Source organism: Callionymus lyra, chromosome 12 (genome assembly GCF_982586985.1).
Source record: "Callionymus lyra chromosome 12, fCalLyr1.hap1.1, whole genome shotgun sequence".
In the NCBI taxonomy this organism is placed as follows: domain Eukaryota; kingdom Metazoa; phylum Chordata; class Actinopteri; order Syngnathiformes; family Callionymidae; genus Callionymus; species Callionymus lyra.
The window spans coordinates 20563378-20579964 of record NC_141829.1 but is presented as its reverse complement, the minus strand read 5'-3'; the positions used below and the strand labels follow the sequence as shown (position 1 = coordinate 20579964).

The following is a 16587-nucleotide window of genomic DNA, read 5'->3' as shown; positions in this document are numbered from 1 at the left end:
ACATTATAGGACTTATATGTCTGTTTTTAGGGCTGAAAAATGTGTCTTCTTAAAATATATTTTACTGTCATGTCACTTGATGACACTTTCCTAATATCACACAGACAACTAGGAAGAACTTGGTATTTCTGTCAACATGCTCAATAATTATAATTATGATATCACCAGAGCACAGAGAGCTCTGATCGTCCCCGAGTGACTACGATTACAAACATATCCACAAAGAGTAATGCTTTTATTGCACAAAGAAAAAAAGCCCCGGCCCAATAACACACATTCCCCAATACAAACAAGGGTTCCCCCAAGGCTACAAAGAATATAAGAAAGATTGTATCCAAATTATAATGTGATTAGAAAGTTATATCACTGCTCACTTCGTTATCAATTACGAGTCTAATCCGACTTTCCAAACGCACCATAACAAGTTTGTGTTTTCTTCAATAACACAAGATAAATGATTCATTTTGCTCTTGATCACACGCTCGTCCTCCACTGTAAGCTCCAGCAGACGCTCTCAGCGTCTCCATTTGTCTGAAGCGAAATGAAACAAGAAATTGTCAATCGATACAAATGAAATGTGAGGAAAAATGGTGACATCTGTGTCACGGCTTTACCTCGGATGCTCTCGAAGCAGGGCTCGCAGTGCACCAGGCGGTTGTAGACCCACATACTGTCACCGGCTTTCAGGTGTGCCAGAGAGTGGCTGCACACCTCACACTGTCAACAACACACATATATGAGTGAGGGGAAACATTTGGAAAACACACAATACATTCACACCATCTTTTTTTTTCATTTATTTATCATTAGAGATTCACACTTCTATCTATAGACGTAGTTGTCATTTTGAAGTATCAATATTTATTTTTACCTTGAAGCAGGTGGCATGGCAGTTGATCTTCACGTCATCCAGAATCATCTTGGCATCACCGGTGAACGGCTTCCTGCAGGTGGTGCACAAGTCCTTCTCAAGCACTGGCCTGTATCAGGAAGAAATTAGTTAAATCTCTTTTACTGTCATATGTATGTATATTATTATTTTAAAAATATATTATTCCATTATTGTTACTCTTTTTTAATGTTATTTTATTATATTATTATTTAAATATGTATAATTATCCCCTGTACTATATATGTATTGTCAATATATTTTACTATGATTGTGTGTATGTATATATGTATACAAATGTTTTACTAGTGTTTGATTTTTATTTTTTTCAAGCCCTGAATGTGACAAGGGATTTTCATAATTATGTAAAAAATGTTTCTTACAAGCATGTGGGTGAGAATCTTTCACAGTTTTTTTACTTTGAACTTTTGTTCTTTCTCTTTATTTCTCTTGTTCTTGTTCTTATTTTTATTTTTATTTTTATGAATAATTGCTGTATTGTTTTGTCTAATTGGAAAAAAAACAATTTCCTGAAGGAGACCTCCTGAGGGATCAATAAAGTTCTACCTAACCTAACCTATTTTAGTTTGTTTTAATGCCATAAAATGCATTAAAGAACAAAGATTCACACAAATGGATATAGTATTTTGAAATAAGTAAAACTTCTTACGATCATATATTAAACATTATATTTAATTTACATTTTAATGTAATCTTTGTTTTAAGATTGAATTCCCAATTGTATTAATTTTAATATTTCTCTCCCTTTAAATTAACTCTGAGATGCTTTTATTCTGAAAGGGTCATTGTTGCATCAGAAATGTTCTTTCCAAAACTCAATTGAATAGTTAAAATGTATTTAAAAATAGAATAAATGTTTCATAGACTCTCAATAAGTCCTGTTAACTTACGTGGATTTGGTGATATCAAGATTGAATCAGTGCTAATGCTAAGCTAGTAAGAAGGAATCGGATTGATTTTCAGTTTTAGTGCCTGTATAAGTATTTACTTTCTTACCTTTGGGAATACAGAGAGTTGTTGGTGGTGGACTTGGTGTAGCCAGAGTCAGTGTCATCGGCTGTTGACCTGCTGTTATAATAAAAGATCATTTGTATCGACAGTATAGTTTTTAAACCAGTAATAAATGATCATGTCTATCGATCACCTCCTGTACGTAGTGCTGGTGTACTCGGTTGTGCTGGAGAGACTGCTGTAGTCGGTGGGAGTAGTGATGCTGCTGTACTCGTACCTGTAATCATGAAATACTTATAAATACAACTCATGTGATACGACGCACTTTCAAATGAAACATTTCTCACGTGCTGCTCGGCCTGGAGTAAGAGTAGGATTTGTGTTCACTGGAGTAGTCATCGACAAGAGACCTGGATATCAAACGTCAAAACATAAACGTAGAAGCTGAAACAAATATATAAAGTAGGTTTTCATACCCAGGTTTGCTGCTGATGGTGGTGGAGCTGGTGCGAGTGGTGGGAAGATCCTCTTTGTAAGAGCTGTAGCTGCTAACAAATCACACAGTTCAATGTTAAGTCAGTATAAAGTCGCACGTAAAATTGCATTAATGTCTTTGCAGAAACACCAAAGCAAGCACAAAAAGAGACATGGAAGCTCTGAAGAAAAATAAACTGCAGTGGAACCCAAACCCTTTAAAAAAGTGAGCCAGGATATAATATTTTTCACACAAGATAAGTAAATATCAACTTGAAATGTCAAATGAAACATAAACCTATATTTATTGTTGTTTTCATCAGATGTGAATTCACTTTTTGTAACAAGAGACATGATAGTATATCATATTTGTATTCAAATTATTGAATTGAATTAGTTCACAAAAACAACTCAACCTTTCAATGTATTCATTACTAAACTAAAACTAAAACAAAAAATTAGATGTGAAGTATTATAAATAATTTATGTAGTAAAGATATTCGTTTATTGAATTATAACAATATATTCAAATCAATGAAACAAGTTGTACAGATTCTAATGTATCAGACAATTTAAGCTACTTTTGCAGATGACAGCAAAAAAAATGACATATAATATCTATTTCAAAAAGCATATTTAAAGTACATGATTAAAAAAAAGAAATGTGATTTTCACAGTTACTTATTGTGGCTCAACCTTTTCTAGCCATAAATAAAAAAAAATAACACTGACACCTGCTGTCCAAAAAAGATAATAAGACCCCCAAGCTCAAGCTCATTATATGCTCTGAAGTATTGCAACCAAGATACCAAGCATCCACCATCCCGGTAGATATCTTCTGTTTGCACTGTTTACCTGCTGGTTTGGGTGGAGGGTGGAGACGGTGGGCTTTCAACTCTAATATTCATAAAAACACACATAAATTGTCAACAGATTCCCTGTGCACACACACACACACACACACACACACACACACACACACACACACACACACACACACACACACACACAGACTCACATATTGCTGATAGCTCTTGGCAGCAGGGAGTCGTACAGTTCATCTTCAGCTCTAGAAAACACACATTTTGATATATTTATGTCAGTATAAGACAAAATAATGAGCTTTAAATAGCTGTAAAAAAAAACTCACGTTGATGGCCTCCTTGTTGATGTGGTGCTCTTGAAGCTGTCCCTGAAACAGCAAAAAAGAAAAAGAAAAAGTTAATAAAAAGTTAATTAAACATCACTCACATGCATTAGAGCCTCCACTCACCCGTTGGTGCTTCTGGTCACAGTCACTGTCTCAGTGCTGATTTTGCTGCAAAGACATTTATTACATGTTTAACTCAGGAAAGTGTCGTTTTTGGATTTCATTTGTGATCGTGGAGTCACCTGTCACCATCCCAGCTGGACTTGTTCAGGTTTGAGTCGAAGGGTATATCGTCATCCCTGCGTGAGAGAAGGAAAATAGATGAATATCATGAGTAATACTAGCGTGCATGATGGACGTACAGAAACATCATCGTCATACAGAAGCTAGGAGTTGGAGTAAACATGGAAAAAATCCAATTAATTTAATTAATATTGAAGTACCGTATAATTTAATAAAGAAAAATTGAATTTTTGTTTTTTTAGTTGAATGATTTTTTTTTACACTTCATTTCATATTTAAATTCCAATTATTCAAAAATATTTTTTCTAAATTCAATATTTTGTTATTCGTAGCCCATTAAATTCAATATAAAAATGTTGGTGTTCTAGCGCCACCAGACAATACCAACAGAGTAGCGAGCTACTTGATCGAACTTTCAGCCAATCATGTGATGGACAGACGATCACATTGATCAGTGCTTGTTTGAATGAGTCTGGTAAGATGGCACTAAAACAAACATTTAAATAGTAAATAACAAAGGCTACAAGTAAAGGTTGAATTTAGAAAGAATATTTTTGAAATATTGGAATTAAAATATCAAACTTTATGTTTAGAAGTAAAGTCAAGTTTTTTAGATTAAGGAAAATTCAGCCATTTGAATAATCAAATTATTTCATTCATAAGTCATTGATTCAAATAAAATAATTAAATGCAGAAAAATAGGTAACAAAAATAAAAATAAATGTTTAATTCAACCATTCAATATTTTGATAGAACTGATATACTTCAAAAGAAAGGTCTGGGCCTCCAGTGATGGAGTGATGAAGCATCATGACAAGTTGTCCTCATTTTCAGAGCCCACTAGATGGCGGTCTTTAAGGTAACTGCGGGTTACTGTGTGTAAATATATGAACAAACTATTTGTTCTTATATTGAAAAACACTAAGAAATAATACACTGATACTGTCAATATTTGACGGGGATCAAAGACAAAGATCACAGATATTATGTAACGTTCAGATTCTGACACGAATAGAAAAGTGCATTAACATTTCAAATAAATATATTAAACAATAGTTGTTTGGTTTTGAACCATATTTCATAACCTGATTTTATTCTCTATTTTTTAAATCATTGTAGCTTGTCTCGATACATAATGTCTGGGACGCTTTTGTGACCCTTTTATGAAGTCATTAGTTTCTGAATCTGGAAACACAAATTGCAAATGTTATACGTTTGTAAAAGATTGGTGAAAAAAAACAACAGTGACCAAAGATTCTGAAGGCTGTTTAAGATTTCAATCACAATAGTTGTGAAAACTCACCTGTTGCTGCTGCTCTTCACAGAGTAGGTCTCAGTTCTTGTGCTGCTTCTTTATTTTAAAAGAAAAGAAAAATCAACTTTCAATCAAATCTGACCATTAACAATTAAAAGAGTTAGAAATCTATAAATTGGACAAAAAGAAATTAGGATGTCGGAGACATTTAGAGAAGAATGTTGGAGACAAATAAAACAAAAGAGTTTTATAGTATAAAAAAAAGAAATAAAATCACCTTCCATCTTTGATAGCTGAGGGGATGAGGCTGCTGTAAAGTTTGTCCTCCGCACTGAAAAAAGGAGACGTTTGATTTAATTAAAAAAACACAAAAAGAAATATATAAATACATCAAATGATTGCATAAATAAATAAAAAGGTTAAACGTCATATACGTTTTATCACTGGTCGTAGTTGTCTCGGACACTCTGGTGGTCCTGGTGGGGGAGTATGCAAACTGCTGTCTGTTTAAAAATATATATATATATATTATCTTACATTGTACTGAAAACATTAATACAGATACAGAATATTGTTGCGGAAAATTCACATTTCCAGGCTTTAAAAAAAGCATCTTCTAGTATTAGTTATTAAAGCAAAAACAACAGTTACCCTCTGCTGGACGACTGCACTCGCTCAGAGAAGGTCTCGGTCTTGGTGGGAGACTTGATCCCGGGTGACCTGGAAGAAACCTGAGGTCATGAACTGAAGGACTGAAGTTGTGGTTGAACCATCTGATACCTGAGGCTCTGGGTGGTGGTGATGGTAGTTTCTGAGACTTTGGCATCGTTGGTCACGGTGGTGGTCTTGCTGCTGAAAGTTCAAATATGTTTTTTTTTTAATATACTTATATTTATCATAGACATGAAGCAGTTGACGTAAAAAGACAAACGTGAGCAGATACATTTCGACATATAAATGTAAATGTATTGATTATTTACCTTCTGGTGTAGGTAGAGGACGTCCTGCTTTCAGTAGGACTGTTTGGAATGAAAGGAAAATGCATTGGATAAATTTGTAAAACCAACAAAACAGTGACTCTTAACATGTGACGCTATCTTTTTTAAAGGAGCCTAACTTTTAATTGAAGTATTTTGAATCACAAACTGCACGTACCAATTTAATCGTAAATTCAAATCTAAACTTTTTGGCATTTCTTTCAACAAGCACACAAACAATTTATCCATGTCCAAAACTCAAAACTAGAATAAGAATCATTTATTTGTATAGCAAATTCATTTCATCATAAGAAATAATGTCCTTGATACAATACTATAAAATCTTAGATGGCAGATGACATCACTTAAACCCCTGACAGGAGCCAAGGTCTCAAGCAGTCAAGTTACCTTAAAATGTAACCTGATTTTTGTTCATCTTTTGGTAGTTTAATCTTATTCATTAAGCTTAAGATTACCTACATGTAAATAATAATAATAATAGATAGAAGCTGTTGAAAAGGGATTTGTTTTCAACTGTAAATTGTTTGTTTTTTAATTTGAATACGTTTTTTTTAAATTGACAACTGGCTGATGCGATTCAATCTTTTAGACTCAATGGTCTGACTTCATGAGAAAATTGTCAGTTAAAAATTGTCCAATCAGCTAGTTCTCACAATCATTGTTTTCTCTTACCGTGTAATTTTAATACAGGTATAGATATAAGAATAAATTACCAAATTTAAGGCAAAATAAACCAAAAAGTAAAAGTAGTGTTTTTTAAATACGTAAGCATTCTTTTTTTATGTAGAAAATACTGACCTTTTTAAATCATCCGTACTACCAGTGAATCTACGAAAAACATAAAATTTAAGGTATAAAAATATGGTTGAAAACATAAGTTATTAACACTGACCTTCGAGAGAGAGCCTGCACAGATGTTGGCGACGTGGGTTTCAAGTCATCAGACCCAGAGCTATAATGAAATCATTTTTAATGGAATATTGAAAAATATAATTAAAGTTTAGTTTTACCTTCCAATACTTTCAGTGGATCTGTATTGGCCCAGAATGCTTTTGCCAAAATTTGGGTCACGGCTGTTACAGAGAGAGCGAGAGAAAGGGAAGGGAGAGAGGTCAAATTTTTGTAACATTTAGCAAAGGAATGCGACAGCGGAGATCATTTTGACGATAGTAGACACACCTTGCAATATTTTAAATTGTGTGTGAGTAAGTGCATAAGGTGAAAAAACTCACTCAACAGCCTCATCCTCTTCTTCAGGTCTCCTGATCCAGCTGCCATCTTTCAACAGCGACTTTCTTTTGCTGTCCTCAGTCGCCTGGCTGGTACTTGTTCCAGCTGCAGAAAGTATATTTCAGTATAAGATGAAACTTGCTGAACCCTTTTTCACAATCCTTTTTTTTATATTATTATCACACTCTTACCAGGATGTCATACAATATCATTAGTGAGCTATGTTTTAATGATATTTCTACTGAAATAATTGTCATTTTAAAAGCATGTTAAAGAATAATGTTTAATAATATATATACCATAACAGATTTATTATGAAAAATAATTGAAGTGGATTTTTTATCATATATACATAACAAGGAAGAAAACTAATTTATTGTGTTTAAGAAGTGGTGTTTTACTAGCCTTCAATAGTAATATTTTAAATCTACAGTTTAAAAAAAACAACAGTTGTATACCTTCTTCGATAAAAGAATTGCTATAATTCAAAGATATTTAATCTCTTAAATTAAGAAATTAAAACATTGTTTAAATACTTTTTATTTTTTATTTTACGTTTTTATTTGTTCAGGCTTTTCCTTGATTGTCTGGGACTCCTGTTGTGTTATCAGTTTTATCTTGCCCTTAAAGTATATACTTTATTGAGTATTGTTTTGATTGTTTAAGCGCTTTGTGACCCTGGTCTAGAAAAGCGCTTAAATAAAAATGACTTACTTACTTACTTCCTTACTTACTTACTTATAAGGGATTAATTTATATTGACGTTATAAAAAATCTATAATAAACATATATTATAACTGAACAATTTTTACTCGTAATATGTATATATATATATATATATATATATATATATATATATATATATATATATATATATATATATATATATATATATATATATACCAATTAAACAAATTAAACAAAAGATCAAGGGGCAATATAACTAAATAACAAGAATAAAATAGAATACATTCTACAACATCATGATTAACATTTCATCATATTTTGTCAAGTACTTACAATAACGTGAGTAGCGACTCATTTTGGTATTTTTCACCTGCAAAACATACAAAAGAAAAACATATTTTATCCACTAGATGACGCTGTAAGATCAGATGTTTTTCTTCAATTCAAGCTTTGGCTCACCAGATCAAAGTCAAATCAAAAATCAGTATTTTTTAAACACACACTCTCACACTCACACCCTTTTCAAACAGATTGATCTTGTTCACTGTGGTTGCTATCTGTAAAATCACGTCAGCCTCAAACTGGTTCATCTTGATCTGTACCCACATGAGGCCACGCCTACCCTTCCTCACACACCTTCACAGACACATAGGGGCAAACATGCCATCAGCTGCTTATTATGTAAAAAAAACTGGCTGAAGTGGGTTAGAAATCCATAATGAAAAACTCTGATCTACTTTTGACAGCTTTCATGCTGTCACTCAAGTGTAGAGTTTAAAAAAAAAGTCACTAAACCTTCTGACATCATGTAAAATATCATCATATTTAAAGTTAAATCTGTCCTATAATATGAGCCAAAGTATGAAAGTGTATACTAATGAAAATGTTCAGTACAGTTGGTCATTAATCGACATGCAGTCTGATAAAGATAATTACCTTTAAATCAGAATCTAGCTCAGATGATAAAAAAACAAACATCACTCACCTTAACTTGTGCGACAGCAACTAACTCTCAGCGTGAAAGTCCCTCAGTCTTCACTAAAGCAGTCGGCAATTACTCCGCCTTTGCTTGGCTTTTAACTGGAGGGGAGGATTGTTCAAGGACACCCCAGGGTGGGGCTTCACCGGCAACATAGAAGGAGAAGCACATACTTTTCTCCCTGTCATCACCAGTTCACTGCTTTCTATTTACGCCTTCCGTCCATGGAGGTTTTTTTTTTTTTTAAAACATTCAGGGTGGAGTGCTGAACCTGCAATTCAACTTTGATGAAATGAAGCCGAGCAGGATATACCTTATCGGGTCCTCTCTGAGTACTTTTTAAAAAAAATATAACCCAGCTCCCTGTTGTGTCCAGACGTCACTGACCTCCGTCTTTTTACAGCACATTATCTCTTCGAATAAACGTAGGACTTTGTACTTTGACAGTAACACTCAGAGGAGTCTTGGTTCACGAGCAAAACAACAGGCTCTTCTTAAGGAGATTTGCAAATATCCTTAAATGAACTGTGCTTTAAACTGGTAGTTTAACCAACTTTTACGAGCTTGGTTTCGGATGAACGCCACAGTAATGTTTAGACTTTAAATGTTTAAAGTACTGACTCAATAACTGGGAGTGTCAGTCACGATCACAGGCTGCATAGCGTGTCAGGGAGTGTCGACATAATAGTGACAGACAATGCACTCTCTTAGGCGTGCGAGGAATGCAGATTGTCCACTAATGACCCACCTGTTCAGGTGTTATAATAGGTCAAAGTTGAAACACGGTATAGTGGTGGTTGATATCAACAGAGGTCAAGGGATTATAACACCACATGAAGTTAGTTACACTATGAGAAAAACGATTGCTATGAAAGCTCCAGAAATCCATGTTTTTCCAAGCTATCATGTTGTTAACTAGTTTATAAAGTGTATTATAACCGTTTGAATGAATGAACATTAGCAGGCTTGAGTCCTGAGACTTAGGCTGTAAGGCAGTGGTTTAATGTTTCTTAGAATTAATGTTTTTCCTAGAATGAACATGTCGAAATATGGCCAAAAAAAGAGGAGCAAACAGAACATGATAGATATGGGTAAGATACAATAATGGACTCTGTTCTGAAATATTAAAAAAATGAAGACCAATTACCAATGCAGATTCTGGTGTCTTATTTCCCAGATCATTTTTTTGTCTACTATACAAACATTCAACATGTATTTTAAAATATAATTATGACAGTGTTTCAGAGCCTTACACTGAATCGTAACTTGTCTGTTAAAGCCCCTCATGCACATCTTCTCATGCACACAATTTAGCCCAGAAAGTTTACACTTTTATTTTGATTTCCGATGAGATTTTGTGCTCTTAACTACACTAGGCCCAGAGATGGATATTTGTTTAATTGTAAAGGTAGAAGTTCATGATTAATGTATTAAAAGTAACATGTCATGCCAGTATTAGATGAGAGGCTTCTAAAGAATTTATAAGGGGGGAAATAATCAGTTTTACAAGCTCAAAAGGGAAAAATCCAGAGAAAAAGTATTATTATTGGGAAAAAAAGATAAAACAAGTATAATCAAAATATTATCAATTATCGCATCCCGAAGCACATCACAGATACTGTGATTAAGAGCTCAATATAATAGACAAGCAGCTTTTCTAAAACTTAGACAGACCTTTTCTGATCAAGGGGAAAAAGCAGGTACAATTTTGGCTTGGTGCATAAAAGAACTTCAGTCTGAAAGAGCCATAACTTCACTAAAACTACACAATGGAGACACAACTCAATATCCCTCTGTAATAAATCTTGAATTTAAAAGATATTATGAAAATCTTCAAAGCTCAGAAAGTGACTCTTATCCAGAAATATATAAAATTATTCCTGAAAAAAACAAAAATCTCACATTAGAATAAGGAACTGTTGGAAACGGATTTAACCATGAAGGAAATCACTTTTGCAATAAAAAATATGGCTACGGGTAAATCACCAGGTCCTGATGGCTTACCGTCAGACTTTTATAATACATTTGAATCCAAATTAAGGTTATGGAAATGTTCATAGAATAATTTCAGGAAGGTTTACTGCCTTAAGAAGAGCGCTGATCACCCTTCTCCCAAAGCCAGGCAAAAATAATGACAAATATGAAAAATTAAGTCAAATTAGTCTGAACAGTGACTTAAAATATTGGATTTTGAAAATAAAAGATTGGAACATCTTCTACCTAAAATAATAAAGGATGACCAAAATGGATTTATAAAAGAACGACAAGGATTCCACAATGTACGTAGAGTTTTGAATATCATACATTTCCATGAAAACTCACCAGACACAGCTTTACTTGCCTTGGATGTCCAAAAGGCATTTGATAAAGTAGAGTGGGGGCATGTATTTGACCTCCTGACACAGTTTGGATTTGGGGGAACATTTTTGCAAATGGGTTAAAATCCTATAAAATAAGCCGTTTGCCGAAATAATTACAAACAATAATGTTTCACCACCAATTAATATCAGTAGAGGCTGAAGGCAGGGCTGCCCTCTTCCACCTCTATTTGTAATAGCAATTGAGTCTTTAGCAATGGCGATCAGAAGCAATACTGAAATCTGTGGAATTCACACAAACCAGATTGAAAACCATATACTGTAGCACTGTATGCAGATGCCGTCATTTTGTTTTTCTTATTAAACATCTAGATAAGTTTCTTCCAGTTATAGTAGGAACTATAAATGCGTTCTGGAAGATATCTAGTTACAAAGTAAACAAGTGCAAATCATCAATATTACTAATGGCTCTAAGTGAGAGAAATTGCCACCCAGCCCATGCCCACCACTTCTGTTCACCAACTCTGTGAATGGTTTCACTTGTTTAGGAATAGAAATCACTCAAACATTGAAACAAATAGTGCCCTTAAGGTACGCCCATGTATTAAATTCAATTGACAAGTCAGTCGAGAAATGGTCTGGACTCCGTATCTCTCAGATCGGTCGAATATACATTTTAAAAATGAATATCCTTCCTAAACTCCTATATCTCTTTCAGAATTTGCCGTTGCCACCTCCTCCGGGGATGTATGGTCTAGTTTTAAAAAACATTCAATCGCTTCATATGGAATAATAGACGGCCCGGACTAGGCTTATCTCTTCTATACATGCCATATGACAAAGGTGGGCTGAAATGTCCAAATCTGTTAGTGTATTACTGGGCCACACAGCTGAGAACAATGAGGTTCTACTTCTCTAACAGTAATAATCCAACTTGGAGAGATATTGAATCAAATTCTGTTGAATGTCAGCTCCCAGCTTATATTTACTCTGACTGCCCCAAAAGCTTGAAAAAGAAAACAACGAATCCAATTGTTAAAAATATGATTTATGTATGGTATAAAGTCCAGAAATATCTGAATGAGACCCTCACTTTGTCACAATATAGCCCAATTTGGGGCATCATCTCTTTGTCCCGGGAAGAAAAGATGTGGGATTTAAGTCGTGGAATGAGAAGATTCGTACGCATCAGGAAAACAATCATATTAAAACATTTGAGGAACTAAAAATGAGACACGAAATCCCATGACAACACTTTTTTAAGTACTTAAAGTTGGTCCTTTTTATTTCGATCTAACCAGGCAGGAACCAGAAAACCTAAGCTATCCTTTTTTGGAAGAAATAACAATCAAAGAACCTTCAAAAAGGGGAATTATTTCAGAAATCTATAATATTTTAAACTGTTGTTCATCAGAATCTGCAGAGAACAAATTAAGGGAATGAAATGAGGGCCTACCAGTGGAAGTGTCTGTTGAAAACTGCAAAAATACATGTAAAAAGGCCCTAAAACTCTCTGCTAACACACTTTTGGAATTTCTTCAATACAAATGGCTACTGAGAGTGTATATAACTCCTGAGAAACTAAATAAATTAAACCCAAATATCCCAGACCTATGCAACAGATGCCAGGTAGAAAAATGAACATTTTTCATTGTGTATTTGTGATTGTCCAAAGATTCTTATATTTTTATGTAGTTATAAGTTATGTAGTCTCTGAATTGGGGAAAATGTTAAATATTAGCATTAAATGTGACCCTTCATTATGTATACTTGGTATGTATCCAGAAAACCACAACTACACAAAGAGTGAAATTGTTTTTATAGAGGTGGAAGAGGAGCACTGGACCCAGTATTGGTTGCTGGTCACCTATTCATTGAAGGAGAAAGAAAAGCATTTGGGAAAAAGTTGGGAAACTTTTCTTGAATATCTCACAAAAAAAGACTAAACGCATCTATTGGAGGTACCGGATTAAGGACAACAAAATGTATAAAAATGCATACTTATTGTACTGAAAGCAAAATGCAGTGCTTTGTGTTTTATTTTACTTCTTTATCGATTTTAGTTTATTTGTATTGTATATATTTTGTATGTGTGTAGGGGGGTGGGGTAGGGTCAGTTTTTTATGGTATTTTTTGTTTGTTTGTTTGTGGTTTGAATGTTTTGCAATAACTTAAAAATATGAAAAAAAAGAAGTAACATGCTGAAATGTATATTGAACTATCAGGCATTTTTATATTGCCTTTTTCTTTGTGTTCATTATCTTCAGTTTTACATATTCTCTTCAAAGTCTTTATATACATTTTGACATCCATAATCTTAAAAGGTTGCCTTGACAAAATGAAAGTTAATCAACTTTGATTTAAAAAAGAAGATAGAAAGCCTCAAATCAAAGCATTTTATTTAACTAGATGATGATTTGTGTTTTGTTTTCCTTCTTACGGTAAACTCTGTGCTTCGTGTGACGACGCTGAGATTTATGGGAATTCCTTCATGTGAACTGCACATCGATGCAGACTTACTGGAAGAGAATGTAAAGGGATTAAAAATGTCTTTCCCGCCGCCCTATAATGACTTGAAGGTTTTCCCAATGGAACACCATAGTACCCATGAGCGAGAGCGTGTCTGCCAGGGCTCAAGTGATCCAATTGGAATCAGCTTTAAAATCTCCAAATCCTTAACATCGGTAAATCATATATTTAGATATAGATTTAGAATATGTTTAGACCTGAGCCAGTGTTTCAAAATCAATAACAGAAGAGAACACACTCCTTTAGCCTTTCAATTGACAAGTCAATATTTCTATCTACCAGGATGTCTGTATCTGATCTGAAGGAACATATCTTAATTCAAATTGTTATTTTCAGATGTGACATAGCATCGGGACTTCGTTTCAAATTGATGCAAGGAACACGGGCCTAACATGACATTAAAAAGATTTCACTGGGCCAAAAAACAAGGAGCTGTACCAACAATTTGTCCTGGTTCTGAACTTTACTGCTTTCTTTTGTTTGTATCCACCATTGCTAGTGTCATTAGTTGGACACGAAAAAAACACATTTTCGGATGAATAAAAGAAAAATACTTTTGCAGCTATGCTTGCTAAAGATTTGTTAAAGATTGCAGGATTGTCTGCTATTTTTATGTCCTGCTCAGCCATCCCATAATTGTATCTCAATATAACTTAATAAATACAAAAATACAAAATGCTGTATAAAAAAGTATAGTTATAATGTTGTATGGTTGCTGTGGTTACAGTAAATGAACCTGGTTACACCTAATGACAAAACATTCATTTAATTCAGTTCAAAACTTGGAATAGTATTTTTGGTATTTGACTTTTAAAGTTTTGGATCATTTTTGATCATGTGTACGTGTAACTTCAAAAAAGTACACACATTTCACTCCAAGGATTTGGTTGCAAAACACATAAAGGTGTACAATGTCAAGACGTTCTGTAAGTGTGACACACTTTCCCACAAGTGTAAGAACATGATTCCTCAGAAGGATGAAAGGAAACCGGATTGGATTTCTATCAGAGCAGATCACAGGTTCCATAAGACTTTTGCATTTTCATGTTTTTAAAAATTTTTTTGGGTAGCTAATAACAAACTTATAGTGTCAAGTAATCTCCTTGAAGTTCTCCAATTGACAACCAAAATAAAAGGTTTACAGAAAAGTTTCACTGTCATCATGTATCATCTTATTAATTAATTTTTTTTTTGTTGTACCTGTTCCCTGTGCGAGCGCTCAGAGAGTGACACGGTTCATGATAATCTCTGGATGCTTCTCTGGTTGCTATGAGAAGAGTCTGCCGACAAGCCCCTCCGCTCCCATTGGGCTATCTCAGCCAATACAGAACCGGCGAGGGCTCCGGTTCTGTAATTGTAAAATGACATGAGATTACACTGTAAGATTTACTGGGAATGAGGAACAGATTCCGGAGAACGCAGACATTCCACATTAACGTATACTCAAGATTCTTGTTTGTGATAATAGGCTGAATTTTTTTTGTGTATCAATCTTCCTCCGTCTGTTTTGGTATCGTCCATTACGTTCCAAAGTAATCAGGCATGTCCTCTGTCCGGTGTCCCTGCGATGGATTCGATGCAAACCTCAGCATCATTTTTAAATACGCAAGTGACAATAGACATCCTGATGGAGGTGAGGTTCCAGCGTATCTACTGAGACGTATACCTCATTACAGACCTTTGATCTGGTTTTCCAGAATTGACACCTTTTCCTCCTTTATTTTATTATTTTCATTTATATTTTGTTCCTTTTGTCTGTTATCAACAGATCAAAGTTCGAAGACAATACACAATACATGCACTCTGATTTCCTAAAATCTGGTCCTTTTCATCATTTTTTTTTTTTTAAGGAATGTTGTGAATTATATAATTTTATGTATTAATGTCAATGAAAACATACTTTAAACACTCAAGTCAATTTTACCAATGACATGCACAGATTCCCCATATTCAAAAAGGCTCACCCAGCACATTGATTCAATATCTTTTAACCATGTTTTTGTTAATAAAATAATTGATGCAATAATATATAATAATTTCCCATGCATTCCCTGAATTTATTTACTTATTCCCAGAAAATGTTGCCGTCATGAGGTCAAAGGAAAACTCACAGATCGTGTAAAACTCACAATTTTATTTCGCATTTATTTTTCACTATTCATTACTTGTTTAAAGATTTAAGTTATTGTTTATATATATATATATATATATTTAAATACAATAGAAAGATAATTTTAGCCTGCTTAACTTGATTTTTATTAGATTTGTTTCTGTAGCTTCACCATTTTTAGTGTTCAAAGTCAAAGTTAGATTACTAGATTCTTGTTAGTTTCTTCAAATGTACCTTACATACAAAGGAAAAAAAAAAGAGGTTTCCCACTATGGAGAGATACATTTCACAGGGACAACGGATAATAAAGTAAAAGTGCTAAAAGCATCTACTGATACTAATACTTTAAAGTAGATGATAAATATGATGTAAAAAATATATGTCAATGTAAAATATAAAAAGTAGTAGCAATGCCCCACAAAACAGTCAGTGTATTAAATGCCTGGAGTAAAAAATATTTTTGGAAAGACTTTCCAAGGACTTCCCAGGAACTGACACGTGTTTTCATAGAACTTCCAACTAACTACACTTTTTTTTCGTTAGTAGCAACACGCTTGTTGTGTTTCTTAAATGCAAAAATGCATGGGTGCGTCTTTACTTGGGGCGGAGCTACATCTCCAGTTACAATCGCATACATTTTTTTTTTAAACATTTTTATTTTTTAACATGTGGTTGCTCGGTGACAGTTTTAAAGGTCTTAACTGTCAATGAACGTGGTCAGTGAAATGTATTTATTTTTTAAATTAAAAAAAA

General features: G+C 33.9%; 1 protein-coding gene across 6 annotated transcripts; it reads right to left on the bottom strand.

Moving 5' to 3' along the window:
* Nucleotides 1–216: 216 nt before the first annotated feature.
* On the bottom strand, nucleotides 217–8999 carry scel (sciellin). Of its 6 annotated transcripts, none has more exons than XM_087804277.1 (24): nucleotides 8884–8999; nucleotides 8232–8268; nucleotides 7214–7316; nucleotides 6992–7054; nucleotides 6874–6933; nucleotides 6780–6809; nucleotides 5964–6002; nucleotides 5764–5835; nucleotides 5635–5703; nucleotides 5418–5486; nucleotides 5261–5314; nucleotides 5032–5079; nucleotides 3728–3784; nucleotides 3609–3653; nucleotides 3486–3527; nucleotides 3354–3404; nucleotides 3191–3232; nucleotides 2338–2409; nucleotides 2209–2271; nucleotides 2055–2138; nucleotides 1907–1978; nucleotides 872–980; nucleotides 615–717; nucleotides 217–531 (listed from the first exon to the last, which is right to left on the bottom strand). In XM_087804277.1, exons 2-24 carry the CDS (start codon nucleotides 8251–8253, stop codon nucleotides 515–517), a joined length of 1386 nt encoding a protein of 461 aa, XP_087660403.1. In that variant the 5' UTR covers nucleotides 8254–8268; nucleotides 8884–8999; the 3' UTR covers nucleotides 217–514. The 6 variants fall into 6 exon arrangements, with proteins under 6 accessions (XP_087660403.1, XP_087660406.1, XP_087660407.1 ...); XM_087804280.1 differs by having other exon boundaries at nucleotides 2338–2406; XM_087804281.1 differs by having other exon boundaries at nucleotides 5764–5832.
* Between the last annotated feature and the right edge of the window lie 7588 nt (nucleotides 9000–16587).

Bases quoted from the DNA above. Each gene is read 5' to 3' on its own strand.
- scel (XM_087804277.1), bottom strand. From the start codon at position 8,253: ATGAGTCGCTACTCACGTTATT. The intron at 7,317-8,231 runs GTAAGTACTTGA...TACTTTCTGCAG, and splicing joins GAGTCGCTACTCACGTTATT to CTGGAACAAGTACCAGCCAG. The intron at 2,410-3,190 runs GTAAACAGTGCA...GTGATTTGTTAG, and splicing joins CCCTCCACCCAAACCAGCAG to CAGCTACAGCTCTTACAAAG.